Here is a 13,097-nt window from a genome sequence, read left to right as displayed (position 1 = left end):
TGATAATTATTAAAAGTAGAATGCTAACATGGTCATTAGATGAACTTTATAAAAGTTGGAGGGATTGTGAGACAAGTTGTATAAAAAATGGAATATTAATGTGACGATCAATTATACTGATCATTTGATGAGCTGAATGGGATGTACACGCCTATCCTCATCTTATATTTTCAAAGATACATTATCAAGACAAATGCATATTTACAAACCATTAAATATATAATATATAATTACATGGAAAGAATGGAAAGATACTTTTTGTTTATTGTATAACATTATACTTTTATTTATTCATGTTACACTTTTGACAATAGCAATTTCATCCAATCGAAAAACAATTTATACAACTACAATTAGTTTGATTTTTCAAAATACCATATCTTAATAAGAAAAAACTAAAATTATAATTTTGTACTAGAAAGAAATGGAAGTAGGATATGCTACAATACAAAAATATATTCAAAGTACAATGCTATAATTAAGTAGATTTTTCAAAATACAATGCTTTAATGAGAAAGTATAATGTTGAAATAGAAAAGAATGAAAGTAGAATGGTATAATACACAAATAAATGAAAGTATATTACATCAAGGTATACATCATATGTTCAAAACAAGAGAGACATTAAACCTATAAAAGAAAGGCTTTAGAATCTCATAAGCTAGTAGAAACAATGGCCTCCAATATCTTACTTTCAAGTTCACCTTCATCTAACCACATGGAACTCTGACGTCGCACAAGTTCACTTTTCTCTTTCTTCTTCTCCATGAATTTGTGTTCTCTCATTTTGTGATATTCAAGCTTCTGAGCTCTTTCTTTTAACTGCATCCACAAGATTTGGGAGACTTTAATCACATTCACATCAATCAAAAGATCACAAGGCCCCGTTTGTTAGTCTTGTTCTTTATCTCTCATTTGTAAAAAAGACATGAATGCCCTCGTTGTTCTTTTTCTTGAAAATAGTCTTAGAAAGTTTGTTCAGTCCCATCCCACCAATTTCATAACATATAAGTTGTCTTTGATGATGATGATGAGCATAATTAAGAAAATAATGATTTGTCCAATCCAATATCAAATTAGAGATGCAAACATTGTATATTCGAGAATAAGAACGCAGACAACAAAACATGGATAGAAAAGAGAGAAAGAAATGGCTTCTAGTGATTATTTTGAGCAATAACCTATATCTGCATATGATCTATGCAATCAATTAGGGACTTAAATTCATGGATGTATAACTTGTTCATTGAAGTAATCTCTGATCATAGAATCATTTAATCGAGAGACGTAATCAAAATGATGAAACTGAAAAATAGAATTCACGTACTAGGGTTTGCCGGAACTCCTCCTCAGCCACTTGCCGTTCAGCGGCTTTCGCCTTTTTTGCGGCGGCTTTAGCAGCTTTACGCTCTTCACCTTCAATCCTTAAGGCTTCTTTCTTAATCTCGTCTTTTCTCTGTTTCTCTAGTCTCTGAAGCTCCATTTCCTGGATGTACTCCTTGCGAACCGCCTTGACCTTCATCGCGTAGTCGCGACGAAGAAGAGAAAGCTTCGCTTGAGCCTCCTTGGGATCCTTTGGTGGTTTCCAGCTGTTGAGGTAGTCGTTTTGTGAGAGATATTGGTGGTTGCGTTGGTGGTCGTTATGGTGAGACGGCACGACGGTGGTAGAAAGAGATCGGTGTGGGCAGAATCGTTGAGTAAAGACGTTTTCTAGTATTCTAGGTTTTGGAGAACGGAGGAGCACTCGTGAGCTCGCCATTAAAGCCGGCAACAGAACCACGAAGGGTTTTATGCCGATGAAGGGGTTTTACCGATTGCGAACAGCGACCAACTAGAGTTATAACTTGAGGGCGTCGGTGCAAATGTGTAATGTCAAACTTTCTATATTTCTACTATGTGATGTGATGTAAAAAAAATTGATAATTCTAATCGGGTTATTGTACACCCTTAGCCCAACCATTTTTCGTATATTAGTTTAAATGTTTCCTCGTAATTATTATTTGCTTTTAAAGGGCTTGTATTTATGATTTTATGGTTTAAAATGTCACATTTTAAGATTAGAAGGATACAACCGGTAACACCCATCCTACTAGGATGTTTGTTTATTCCACGTCAATGCCAACTAGATTAAATATGTCAGATCATTGCCACCTGATTTGTTGGTAAATGAAACTTAATATCCGTTTAAACCCTCTCAATTGTCCCTTTCATTTATTTTGCTACCTTTTTCATCGGTATACTTTTTTCAAACCATGATTGACACGAATCCGTTTCTTAAACTCCTCCTCGCTCAAATCGGCCAACATAATCAATCATATGGTTGTCTACATGAAGATAGATCTCAATTTTGCCAGAATTTTTACGAGGTACCCGCTATTTGTTACTCAGATGGTGCAGAGCAAAGGTTCGATGATGTCGATTTCGTTGGAATGGACAAGAACGAGTTTGTGGTGTTCCTTCAAAGATTCGCTAATGAGGTATGCTTCAATGTTTACTTTTGCATGCCCGATGTTGAGTTCCCTGGTGGATTGAGGGTAAGAGTGAAAGACCCACACTTTCATATTTTACAATTGTTACTCCAAAACATGTTACTTGCATATTCATAAAAACAATATTTTACATTGATAACTTGTTTACATAAGACTGGATACAAACCGACTATTACAAAGTGTTATATATTACATAACTTCCCAGGATACTATAATTTATACATACATGAGTACAAAATACAATAGTTTCAAACTTTTCAAAATCTTCCAACAATATACGATTATACTGGTTACTTATCTCCTGCAATTTGTTAAACATTGAGTGGGGTAAGCGGTGACTCTTAGTGAGTTCGATAATAGATACAATATAACGTTATGCCATATATATATACTTCAATATGACAGAAGCAAAGAGGAACAACGAACAACAAAGGCATATGTGAATCATGTGACAAGCTTTCCATATCAATCAATGATTTGATTCAAAGATATACAATCAATGAGACATAACAATTTCCATACTTTATATACATCAATAAAGCTTCGGCCCAAATGACACAGAAGACATACACTTTCTGATTAAACATTTTGGTAGATTTCAGGCTTTCAGCCCTGTCTAACCTTCTGCCAATGCCATAGAATAGAAGTCATTCTCTTATGAGACATGCTCTACATGGCCAGAGGCTACATACCAGTACCACAGTGAATCTAAGTCCTTTCACTGATCACATGGTCAAAGGTATAGCTTTGCTATCATAAATAGCAGAAATAATAACAACGGAAAACCACATAGCACATATAACACATAACATACAATTGTTCCTATATATTGAACTCACTGTGAATTAATCGAGGGTTAAAATAGTAATTTGTGCAGCACTTCGTTATAATAATTAAGTTTCTTTGTTGAAAACCGGGAGCTTTATTGAAAACCGGGCCCTGCGATGGTTGAGCTTCAAACCGAAAAGATAAATTTATCGGGCTCTTCGGGCGCTTCAGGACGTGCTTCGGGTGTTGGGAATGATCACGGGGCTTCGGGGGATGCTAAGTAGCTTAAAAGAGGGTTTAAGAGTGAAAAATATGAGAAGTTCCAACCAAAACCGGGAGATCTCGCACCTCCCTTTATATAGGGGAGGCTTCGGACCAAGGGGAGAAACACGTGTCAGCAGTGAAGCCAAGACACGCGTCGGATGCGAGGGCTGCACACGCGACTGATGCGAGACCGAGACACGGGGAAGGCAGGTGGCGGCTTCTGGTTGGCCGAGCCTTCGGTGCGAGGAGGGTGCGACACGGGTCGACAGATGGCCTCAAATGACTCATCAATTCGGACACGCGGCATGCTGCGAGCGAGGGTGACGTGGCCGAAGTCTGACCATGCGAAATTCCTCGGATTTTGGGATTTTCTCGAATTTTGTGCCCCAAACTTCAAAAATCCATAACTTTCGCATACAAACTCCGTTTTTGACGTTCTTTATATGCACGCGTAGGTGAAATTATGCTCTACAACTTTCGTTTAGACTCCATCGGCTAATTTTGATTTATTTTTAATATTATTATTTTTAACAGACTGGGACAGGAAAATCCGTTAAAAATTCATAACTTCTTCATCCGACGTCCGTTTTCGTCAGTCTTTTTACCCTTGTACTACTATCGACAAGACCTTCGATTCTCGTTTAGGTTGTGTCGGCTAAAAATCACTCGATCTTTATTTCGAATTTTTAGCTGTCTACTGCTATTCCGAAACTTAGAAAAATCATAACTTCCTCATACGAAGTCAGATTTGGACGTTCTTTTTATGAAAATTCTCGGTTTAACAAATACTACGACTTTCATTAGATCACCAAAGCTAAAAAGTAATTTATCAAACACTCACTTTTTACGTCATTCGGCGTCGTGTCGGTTTTGTCGCGGATCTTCGATTGGTCATAACTTCTTTGTTATAACTCGGATTTCGATGACGTTTTCGCCTAAATGTTTCTAATGAAATTATCTACAACTTTGAATAATAAAATTTTACTTATTTCAAATTTTATATTTTCGTTAATTTTTGATATTTGACTTTTAATTGGAATCTCATAAGACTTCCAATATTTTCCGAGTGATTCTAAACATAGTTTTATTTCATTTATAGTAAAAACTATCTGTTAGAACTCAATACTCAATATCACATAATATTTCATAATATTATTTAATTTTAACATTTACAAAACACGATTTCAAAACGCGTATGTTACAAATACCTCCTCCTTTTGAAGATTTCGTCCCCGAAATTACATCGATTAAAATAAATGGGGATATTTCGCTCTTATCTCATTCTTATTTTCCCAAGTATAATTTGGGCCTCGATGGTGTTTCCACTTGACAAGCACCAACTCTACTTCTTTATTACGTAACTTAGTCGTTCTTTCGTTTACGATCTCTTTAGGCTCTTCTGCATAAGTTAACTTATTATCCAGTTTCACCTCGGATAACGGAACTGATTCATCATATATGCTTAAACATTTACGCAGATAGCTCACATGAAAGACATCATGAATACCTGCCAAATCTTCCGGCAATTCCAAGCGGTATGCTTGTTTACCAATTCTCTGGATGATTTTGAAAAGACCAACAAATCTAGGGCTTAGTTTTCCTTTCTTCCCAAATCGCATAATGCCTTTCCACGGGGATACCTTCAGCATTACGAAATCACCCACCTGGAATTCTATGGGTCGTCTCCTCTTTTCTGCATATGACTTATGCCGATCCTGGGCCGCTTTCATTCTTTCTCGTACAATTTGAATCTTGTCAGTGGTGTCTTGAATCATTTCAGGGCCTCCAAGGGTCTTCTGTCCTACATCACGCCAACATAATGGCGTACGACATTTGCGACTATATAATGCTTCATACGGTGGCATTTTGATTGAAGCGTGGTAACTGTTATTATATGAAAATTCGACAAGAGGTAAGTATTTATCCCAATTACCACCAAACTCCAAGACACATGCACGAAGCATATCTTCTACTGTTTGGATTGTTCTCTCCGTCTGACCGTCTGTATGGGGATGATAAGCTGTGCTGAGAGCAACTCGAGATCCCAATTCACGTTGCATACTTTCCCAAAAGTGAGAAGTGAAGCGAGTATCACGATCAGAAATGATCTTTAGTGGCACACCATGTCTTGCAACAATTTCATCCAAGTATACTTGTGCGTATTTCTCCATTGGAGCCGTTTCACGCATGGCGAGAAAATATGCACTCTTAGTCAGGCGGTCGATGATTACCCAAATGCTATCATGCTGTCTAGCAGCCTTTGGCAATTTGGTAATAAAATCCATGGACAGTTCTTCCCATTTCCATATAGGAACACTAAGACTTTCTGGGGTTCTGTAAGGCTTTTGGTGCTCTGTTTTGACTTGTAAGCATACTAAGCATTCCTGTACATATCTTCCAATGTATCTCTTTAATCCATGCCACCAATAATTAGCTCTTACATCATAGTACATTTTATTTGTACCAGGATGTATTGACAGTTTAGACTTATGAGCTTCATCTAAAATCTTATGTCTTAATCCACCACTCTTTGGAATCCATAGCTGTCACACCCCCAAACCAAGGATGGCGGAAACGTCCGGGGGTGGAGGACTTCATGTATAGTATCATAACAGCAATTGTAATAGTAATTCAAGCAAACACAACCAACATATATATAATTAAAAAAATTTACATCATTGTATGAATTACATGTTTACGAATCAATTACAATATGTTGATAAAATATGAAATAGTAGACGTCTTAGCGTCCCATCCTCAAAAGCACTTGATTACCTGTTTAATGATTTCCTGAGAATACAAGTTGTTTGAAAAAGTGTCAACACAAAGGTTGGTGAGTTCATAAGCTTTTGTTTGGTATTATTAAAAGCCTTTCGTTTGTAAAAGTAGTATTTGTGTTAGAAAAATCCAATATTTTCCTTAATGTGTAAATGTAGTCTTAAAACCCAAAGACCGAAATGTACAAGTAATTTGTCATATTTATAGTAAAACAATGCAAGTTTAAATCGACATAAACTCGTTAAATTTTAATGAAGTTCCCGTAAATTCCAATGTTTGTTAATACTTTATGTGAGTTTATTATAACCATACTATGACCAAGGTTGCCTAAAACGACGTTCTTCAGGCGTCGGAAATGTTATGACATTTGTCACCCCAGACCTATCGGTCTAACTGTTGCATGCAGTTTAGGTGTGGGTTTGTCAAACCCAATATAGATCTATACACAAGTATCACGCTCTCCCTCAAGGAGACTCTGGTTACAATACAGGACTTAATGGTAATTTGAAGTAAGTGTCTCACAAAGTCATTAACGGAATTACGTGTTATGAAAATTTGGTACCGTATGGCCGTACCTTGCTTAATGAAAATATCCTTTGTATAAATGTACCCTTTTTAAATGTATGTGTTATGTAATGTATCATAAACTATACCTATTATAGTTTATCAACCAAGGGTAGTACGTGGTAATGTATGCAAACTATATTCAAAATAGTTTATTTAATGTTTGAATGTATCTATTGTACTTTGATTATAATCACTTGTTATTCTTTGTATTTTATATGACCAAATCCATTTGTAAACTGATGTGTGTCTAAATATTAAGACAAAATGTCATATATTTCAGTAACATATAATCACATAAAGATATACACCTTGCTCAACATGTTACAAGGTGATATGAAATTAACAGCAACTTTTCGTTAAAAACAGTTTCTGTTACCGTTCTTAGAAAATTTATAGAAAAATCATCAAAGCTCTAAATCCAAATCCGCAAATTTTGAGAGTTTGGAATATGAGTCTAGTTTGTTCGTAAATTTTATCATGATTTTTAGTGATCTCTAACAGAGGTGAAAATGTTCATAATCACAGACTGGTCCGGGTTTGCCTCTGAAATGACAGGCAGTTTTGTAAAAATCACCATAAATTGTAAAAAAATCATATGGAGATGTGCAAGTAGCCATTTTAAAGCTAAGAGTTTGAACTACTTGCACCTGAAACAGTTTTGAAAACTAAAATATTTAAGTTGACCAAAACAGTCCGTGATTAACGTCCATCTTTTCTGATGTAATCTGTTAGAAAAAGTTTAATTGTGTTCTTGATGATTTTACTTGTATTCCCCCCTTAAAACTTAAGAAAAACATGTAAGTGTACGGGTATGAACTCACCTTATGTGGTTTCAGTAGATGAAAGTGAGAGAGAGGAAGTGTTCAACTCAAGAACACTAAGAAGATGTCTTGATGATTCGAGAATCTAACACCGAATAAGATGGAACTTGTGTAAGATATCAATGATTTGAGTAGAATGGAGTTTAATAATTATGTGAATGATGAAGATACTTACTAATTGAAGAAAGAAATCCCTGGAGAAAGCCTTGAAGTTCTTGAAGTTAAGAGAAAAGATGAGAGAATTTTGGAGAGTGTTCTTGGTTGCTAAGTGTAGAATGAAAGAGTTTTATGGAGAATGAGGAGAGAGGATCAATCCTCCAGCTCTTAGAACGTGAGAAGAGCTGGAGATTGGCTGTAAAGGTCCACTAAGGAGACAAGGGGTAGTGGGAAAGAGTGGCTAATCATAGAGTGAGGTGGTAGTGGTTTGCTTTTGCCATAAATTAAGGAAAAGCAAATATTCCCTCAATAATTAGTTCAATCACCAATTCTTTTAATATATTTTATAAAAACCCTGGAGATTTATATATTTTGGGGCCTTAGTTTATAAAATAAAGTTTTGGGTGAAAATCCCACGTTAAAATAATGAAAAACGGAGTTAAAACGAAGTCGTAGTCGAAAAACCGGTAAATCGCTTCGGACTTCGGACCCTCGGACCTTCGCTTCGGACCTTCGGACCCTCGCTTCAGACCTTCGGACCCTCGCTTCGGACCTTCGGACCCTCGCTTCGGATCAGAGGCCTCGGATGCGAGGCTTCGGATGCGAGGCTTCGGTCCAGAAGCTTCGGTTTCGGATCCTTAAAGCTATTTTACTCGTTTTTACCCCGTTTCAAGCGATTTTTGACCCGGTCAAGGGTCGAGATGACCCAAATGATTACAAAAAGTTAAAGTAACTTTTGAGAGAGATTTGGGAGAGATTTCAAATAGAAAGAGATAGAGTGAAAACGATTTAGAGAGGTTTCGTTTGTGATTAATTTGAGTGTCCGGCTTCACAACGCAAGGTTCGTAAACCCCATTAAACCGTGTTTTAGTGTCTTACACAATCCCGATGATTGTGTAATAGTGTTTTATCGCTTTGGTTCGTTGTTTAGCACTTGTTAAGGCTAAGGAAAATCAAACACATGAACTTTTCAAATGATGATTTCTCATTAAAATAGCGAATTGTATAGTGATTACATAACGTAAACCCTAGCATACAAGGGTTATTGGAGTTGAGCGGTTTGACTTGTTGACTTTGAATTGACCGAAATTTGACGGTTGTCACATCATCCCCCCGTTAGAAGGAATTTCGTCCCGAAATTTTCATTTTGACTGGGATTTCAAGAGTTTGGGAAGAGATGTGGATACTTTTGTTTCATCTGATCCTCGCGTTCCCAGGTGAATTCGGGTCCTCGTTTAGCGTTCCAACGTACCTTCACGATGGGAATACGACTTTGTTTCGTTCGTTTGATTTCCCGATCCATGATTTCGACTGGTTCCTCCACGAAGTGGAGATTTTCGTTAACTTTGATTTCGTCGAGTGGTATTACGAGTGTCTCATCAGACAAACACTTCTTTAGGTTCGACACGTGAAATGTGGGATGTACTTTGTCGAGTTCCTGAGGTAATCGAAGTTTGTATGCTACTGGCCCAATCCTAGCAAGGATTTCGAATGGCCCGATGTACCTTGGATTTAGTTTCCCGCGTTTGCCGAATCGTATCATTCCTTTCCAAGGGGAAACTTTTAGTAGTACTCTATCACCCACCTGGAATTCCAAGGGTTTGCGTCGTTTGTCTGCGTAACTCTTTTGCCGATCGCGAGACGCTTTCAGTCTCTCTCGAATTTGAACGATCTTTTCTGTAGTTTCCCTTATGATTTCAGGGCCAGTGAGGGTGCTATTAGAGACTTGCCCTCTAGCTAGCTGTGTATCCCCCACCTCAGCCCAACACAGGGGTGATCTGCATTTGCGACCGTAAAGAGCTTCGAATGGAGCGACTTTGATGCTAGTATGATAGCTGTTATTGTAGGAGAATTCGATAAGCGGTAGATGGGTATCCCATGCTTTACCGAAGTCTATCACACAAGCTCTTAACATGTCTTCCAATGTTTGAATGGTTCGTTCGCTCTGTCCGTCGGTTTGTGGGTGGTAGGCCGTACTCATGTCAAGCCTAGTTCCTAATGATTTTTGTAGGGACTGCCAAAACCGTGAGGTAAATCTACTATCTCTATCGGAGATAATGGATATCGGCACACCATGGAGTCGTACAATCTCTCTGATGTACGTTCTAGTCAGCTTCTCCATCTTGTCGGTTTCTTTTATTGGTAGGAAGTGTGCTGATTTGGTCAATCTGTCTACAATTACCCATATTGTGTCAAGCCCGCCCGATGTCTTAGGCAGCTTGGTTATGAAGTCCATGGTTATTCGTTCCCACTTCCACTCAGGTATATCCGGCTGTTGTAATAGCCCGGATGGTTTCTGGTATTCGATTTTGACCTTAGCGCAAGTCAGGCACTTGCTCACATAGGTAGCAATCTCAGCTTTCATGTTCGGCCACCAGTATAATCTCTTGAGGTCCAGATACATCTTATCCGACCCGGGATGGATGGAGTATCGAGTCTTGTGTGCTTCATTCATGACGACATCTCGGAGTCCACCGAACTTCGGTGTCCAAATCCGGTTCATGATATAACGTGCTCCATCATCCTTGACTTCTAAGTTTTTATCCATTCCCCTTAATGTCTCTCCTGCCACCTTTTCTGGTTTCAAAGCTTCCAGTTGAGCTTCCTTGATTTGTATGGTCAGGTGGGAATGGATTGTCATTGTTAAGGATTTTACTCGGCGGCCCGAGTACTCCTTCCTGCTTAGAGCATCGGCCACTACATTGGCCTTGCCCGGATGATAACGAATTTCGCACTCGTAGTCATTCAGCAACTCTACCCATCTCCTCTGTCGCATGTTGAGCTCTTTCTGATTATGGATATGCTGAAGACTTTTGTGATCAGTGAAGATAGTGCATTTCGTGCCGTAGAGGTAGTGTCTCCAGATCTTCAAAGCGAATACCACTGCTCCTAATTCCAGGTCGTGCGTAGTATAATTAACCTCGTGCGTCTTAAGCTGTCTTGATGCATACGCGATAACCTTCCCTCTCTGCATGAGCACACATCCGAGGCCTTGATTCGAAGCATCACAGTACACTACGAAGTCCTCGGTTCCCTCTGGGAGAGACAAGATCGGTGCGCTGCATAGGGCTTGTTTTAACGTTTGGAAAGCAGTTTCTTGTTTATTTTCCCACTTGAATATCACACCTTTCTGCGTCAAGGTGGTGAGTGGTTTCGCAATCTTGGAGAAGTTTTGTATAAATCTTCGGTAGTAGCCAGCAAGCCCAAGGAATTGTCGAATTTCGGTTGGCGTCTTGGGTGCTGACCAATTCTCGATTGCCTTGATCTTGGAGGGATCCACATGTATGCCTTTCTCACTTACCACATGTCCAAGAAAATCCACTTCTCTAATCCAGAATTCACACTTAGAGAACTTAGCATAAAGCTTCTCCGCTCTTAGTGTCTCTAGCACTTGGCGTAGATGTAGGCGATGCTCTTCTTCGCTTCGCGAGTAGATCAAGATATCGTCGATGAATACGATTACAAACTTGTCTAGGTAGGATCGACACACTCTATTCATTAGGTCCATGAATACCGCAGGTGCGTTTGTTAAACCGAAGGACATCACCACAAACTCGTAGTGCCCATAGCGAGTTCTAAATGCAGTTTTGGGAATATCTTCTTCTTGAACTCGTAGCTGATGGTAGCCTGACCTTAGGTCGATTTTTGAGAAGAAATTTGCTCCTTGGAGTTGGTCGAAAAGGTCGTCGATTCGGGGTAGAGGATATCGGTTTTTGATGGTGAGTTTGTTTAGTTCCCGATAGTCGATGCACATGCGAAAGGATCCGTCCTTCTTCTTTACAAAAAGGACTGGTGCTCCCCAAGGTGAGAAGCTTGGTCTGATGAACCCTTTGCTCAAAAGCTCGGTCAACTGACTAGACAACTCCTGCATTTCTGATGGTGCGAGGCGGTATGGAGCTCTGGCTACGGGGGTAGCTCCCGGTATTAAGTCAATTCTGAAATCGACTTGTCGTGCGAGTGGTACACCAGGAAGATCCTCTGGGAACACATCCGGGAAGTTACACACTTCGGGGATGTCTTTGATGTCTTTCACGTCTTGTTTCTTGTCTACTACATGGGCTAAGAAGGCGTGGTACTCCTTCCGGAGATACTTTTGGGCTTTGATGCATGAGATGATTTGTAAATTCGCACTAGGTTTGTCACCATAGATGAGAAGGGTTTCGTCATTTGGTAGATTGAGGCGAACGACCCTTTCATAACATAGAATGTCGGCACGGTGAGGAACTAACCAATCCATCCCGATGATTACGTCGAAGCTTTTTATGGTGACTGGCATCAGGTCAATTTTAAATGTATGGTTTTCTATAGTGAGAGTACATTCTGAGTATATATCGCTAGTGCGTTCTACTTTCCCATTTGCCATTTCTACTACATAAGTATCCTTTAGTGATTGGGGATTTTGTTCAAGTAAATGTTTATATTGGTGGCTCACGAAACTCCTCTCCGCTCCACTATCGAATAGTACGCATGCATAAGAGTTATTGAGGAGAAACGTACCGGTAACCACCGTGGGATCCTCGACTGCTTCCCCATGTCCTATTGCCAGGACTCTTCCTACTCCACCAGCATTAGGGGCTTGTGCTTTGGGGCAGTCTCTTTTGAAGTGACCTGCGTCTCCACAGTTGTAGCAGGTCCGGGTTGCCCCCGTACTGGCGACTTGGTTGATTGGTTGAGCCGACGCTTTACAGAAACGAGCAGTGTGCCCCTTCCTGTCGCAGTTGTTACAGTGCATCTCCCTACAAGCACCATTGTGGTGAAAGTTGCACTTGTTGCACTTAGGTAGTTTTCCCGCATATGGCTTCGGTGGTGCTGGAGTGGTAGCAGTAGTGACAGTATTAGTGGCAGCATGGACAGCAACAATTTGTTGCTTCTTAGCGGGGTCCTGTGCTGGTTGGCTCTTCTTTTCGTTCCAGAACTTCCTTTTGTTGTTTCCTCCTTTTGATTTATCAGTGGTGGTGGTTGTAGTATTATGACCGGCTCGGTGGTCAACAAGTTGTTGTGCCAGCTCCCTGGCACTGTCAAAAGTAGTTGGCCTTGAAGCCAGGACACTACTTTGCACGTGGAGAGACAGTCCCCAAAGGTATCACTCCACCTTTTTCTCCTCCGGAGTAACCATTGTTGGGCAGAGGAGAGCCAATTCATTGAATCGGGTGGTGTAGGTTTCAAGGTCAGAGCCCGTCATCCTGAGGTTCCAAAGTTCTTGTTCCAGCTTTTGAATTTCACCTCTCGGGCAGTACTCCTTCATCATCAACGC

The 13,097-nt window shown here is 39.6% G+C and overlaps 1 protein-coding gene across 1 annotated transcript; it reads right to left on the bottom strand.

The window, feature by feature from the left end:
• Nucleotides 1–560: 560 nt before the first annotated feature.
• On the bottom strand, nt 561–1,870 carry LOC145118973 (uncharacterized). The gene is made up of 2 exons (XM_079054614.1): nt 1,328–1,870; nt 561–822 (listed from the first exon to the last, which is right to left on the bottom strand). The coding sequence occupies exons 1-2, from the start codon at nt 1,757–1,759 to the stop codon at nt 655–657; spliced, it is 600 nt and encodes a 199-aa protein (XP_078910740.1). The 5' UTR covers nt 1,760–1,870; the 3' UTR covers nt 561–654.
• Between the last annotated feature and the right edge of the window lie 11,227 nt (nt 1,871–13,097).

Source organism: Lactuca virosa, chromosome 6 (assembly GCF_052849685.1).
Source record: "Lactuca virosa cultivar CGN04683 chromosome 6, Lactuca_virosa_CGN04683_v6, whole genome shotgun sequence".
In the NCBI taxonomy this organism is placed as follows: Eukaryota; Viridiplantae; Streptophyta; class Magnoliopsida; order Asterales; family Asteraceae; genus Lactuca; species Lactuca virosa.
Note: the sequence above shows the minus strand (reverse complement) of the source record. Positions and strands in the feature narration are given on the sequence as shown.

What these genes read in the sequence shown, in the direction of transcription:
- LOC145118973 (XM_079054614.1), bottom strand. Translation starts at nt 1,759, where the DNA reads ATGGCGAGCTCACGAGTGCTCCTCCGTTCTCCAAAACCTAGAATACTA. An exon ending in AGGAGTTCCGGCAAACCCTA is followed by an intron (nt 823 to 1,327) that starts GTACGTGAATTC and finishes TTGTGGATGCAG; the next exon opens with TTAAAAGAAAGAGCTCAGAA.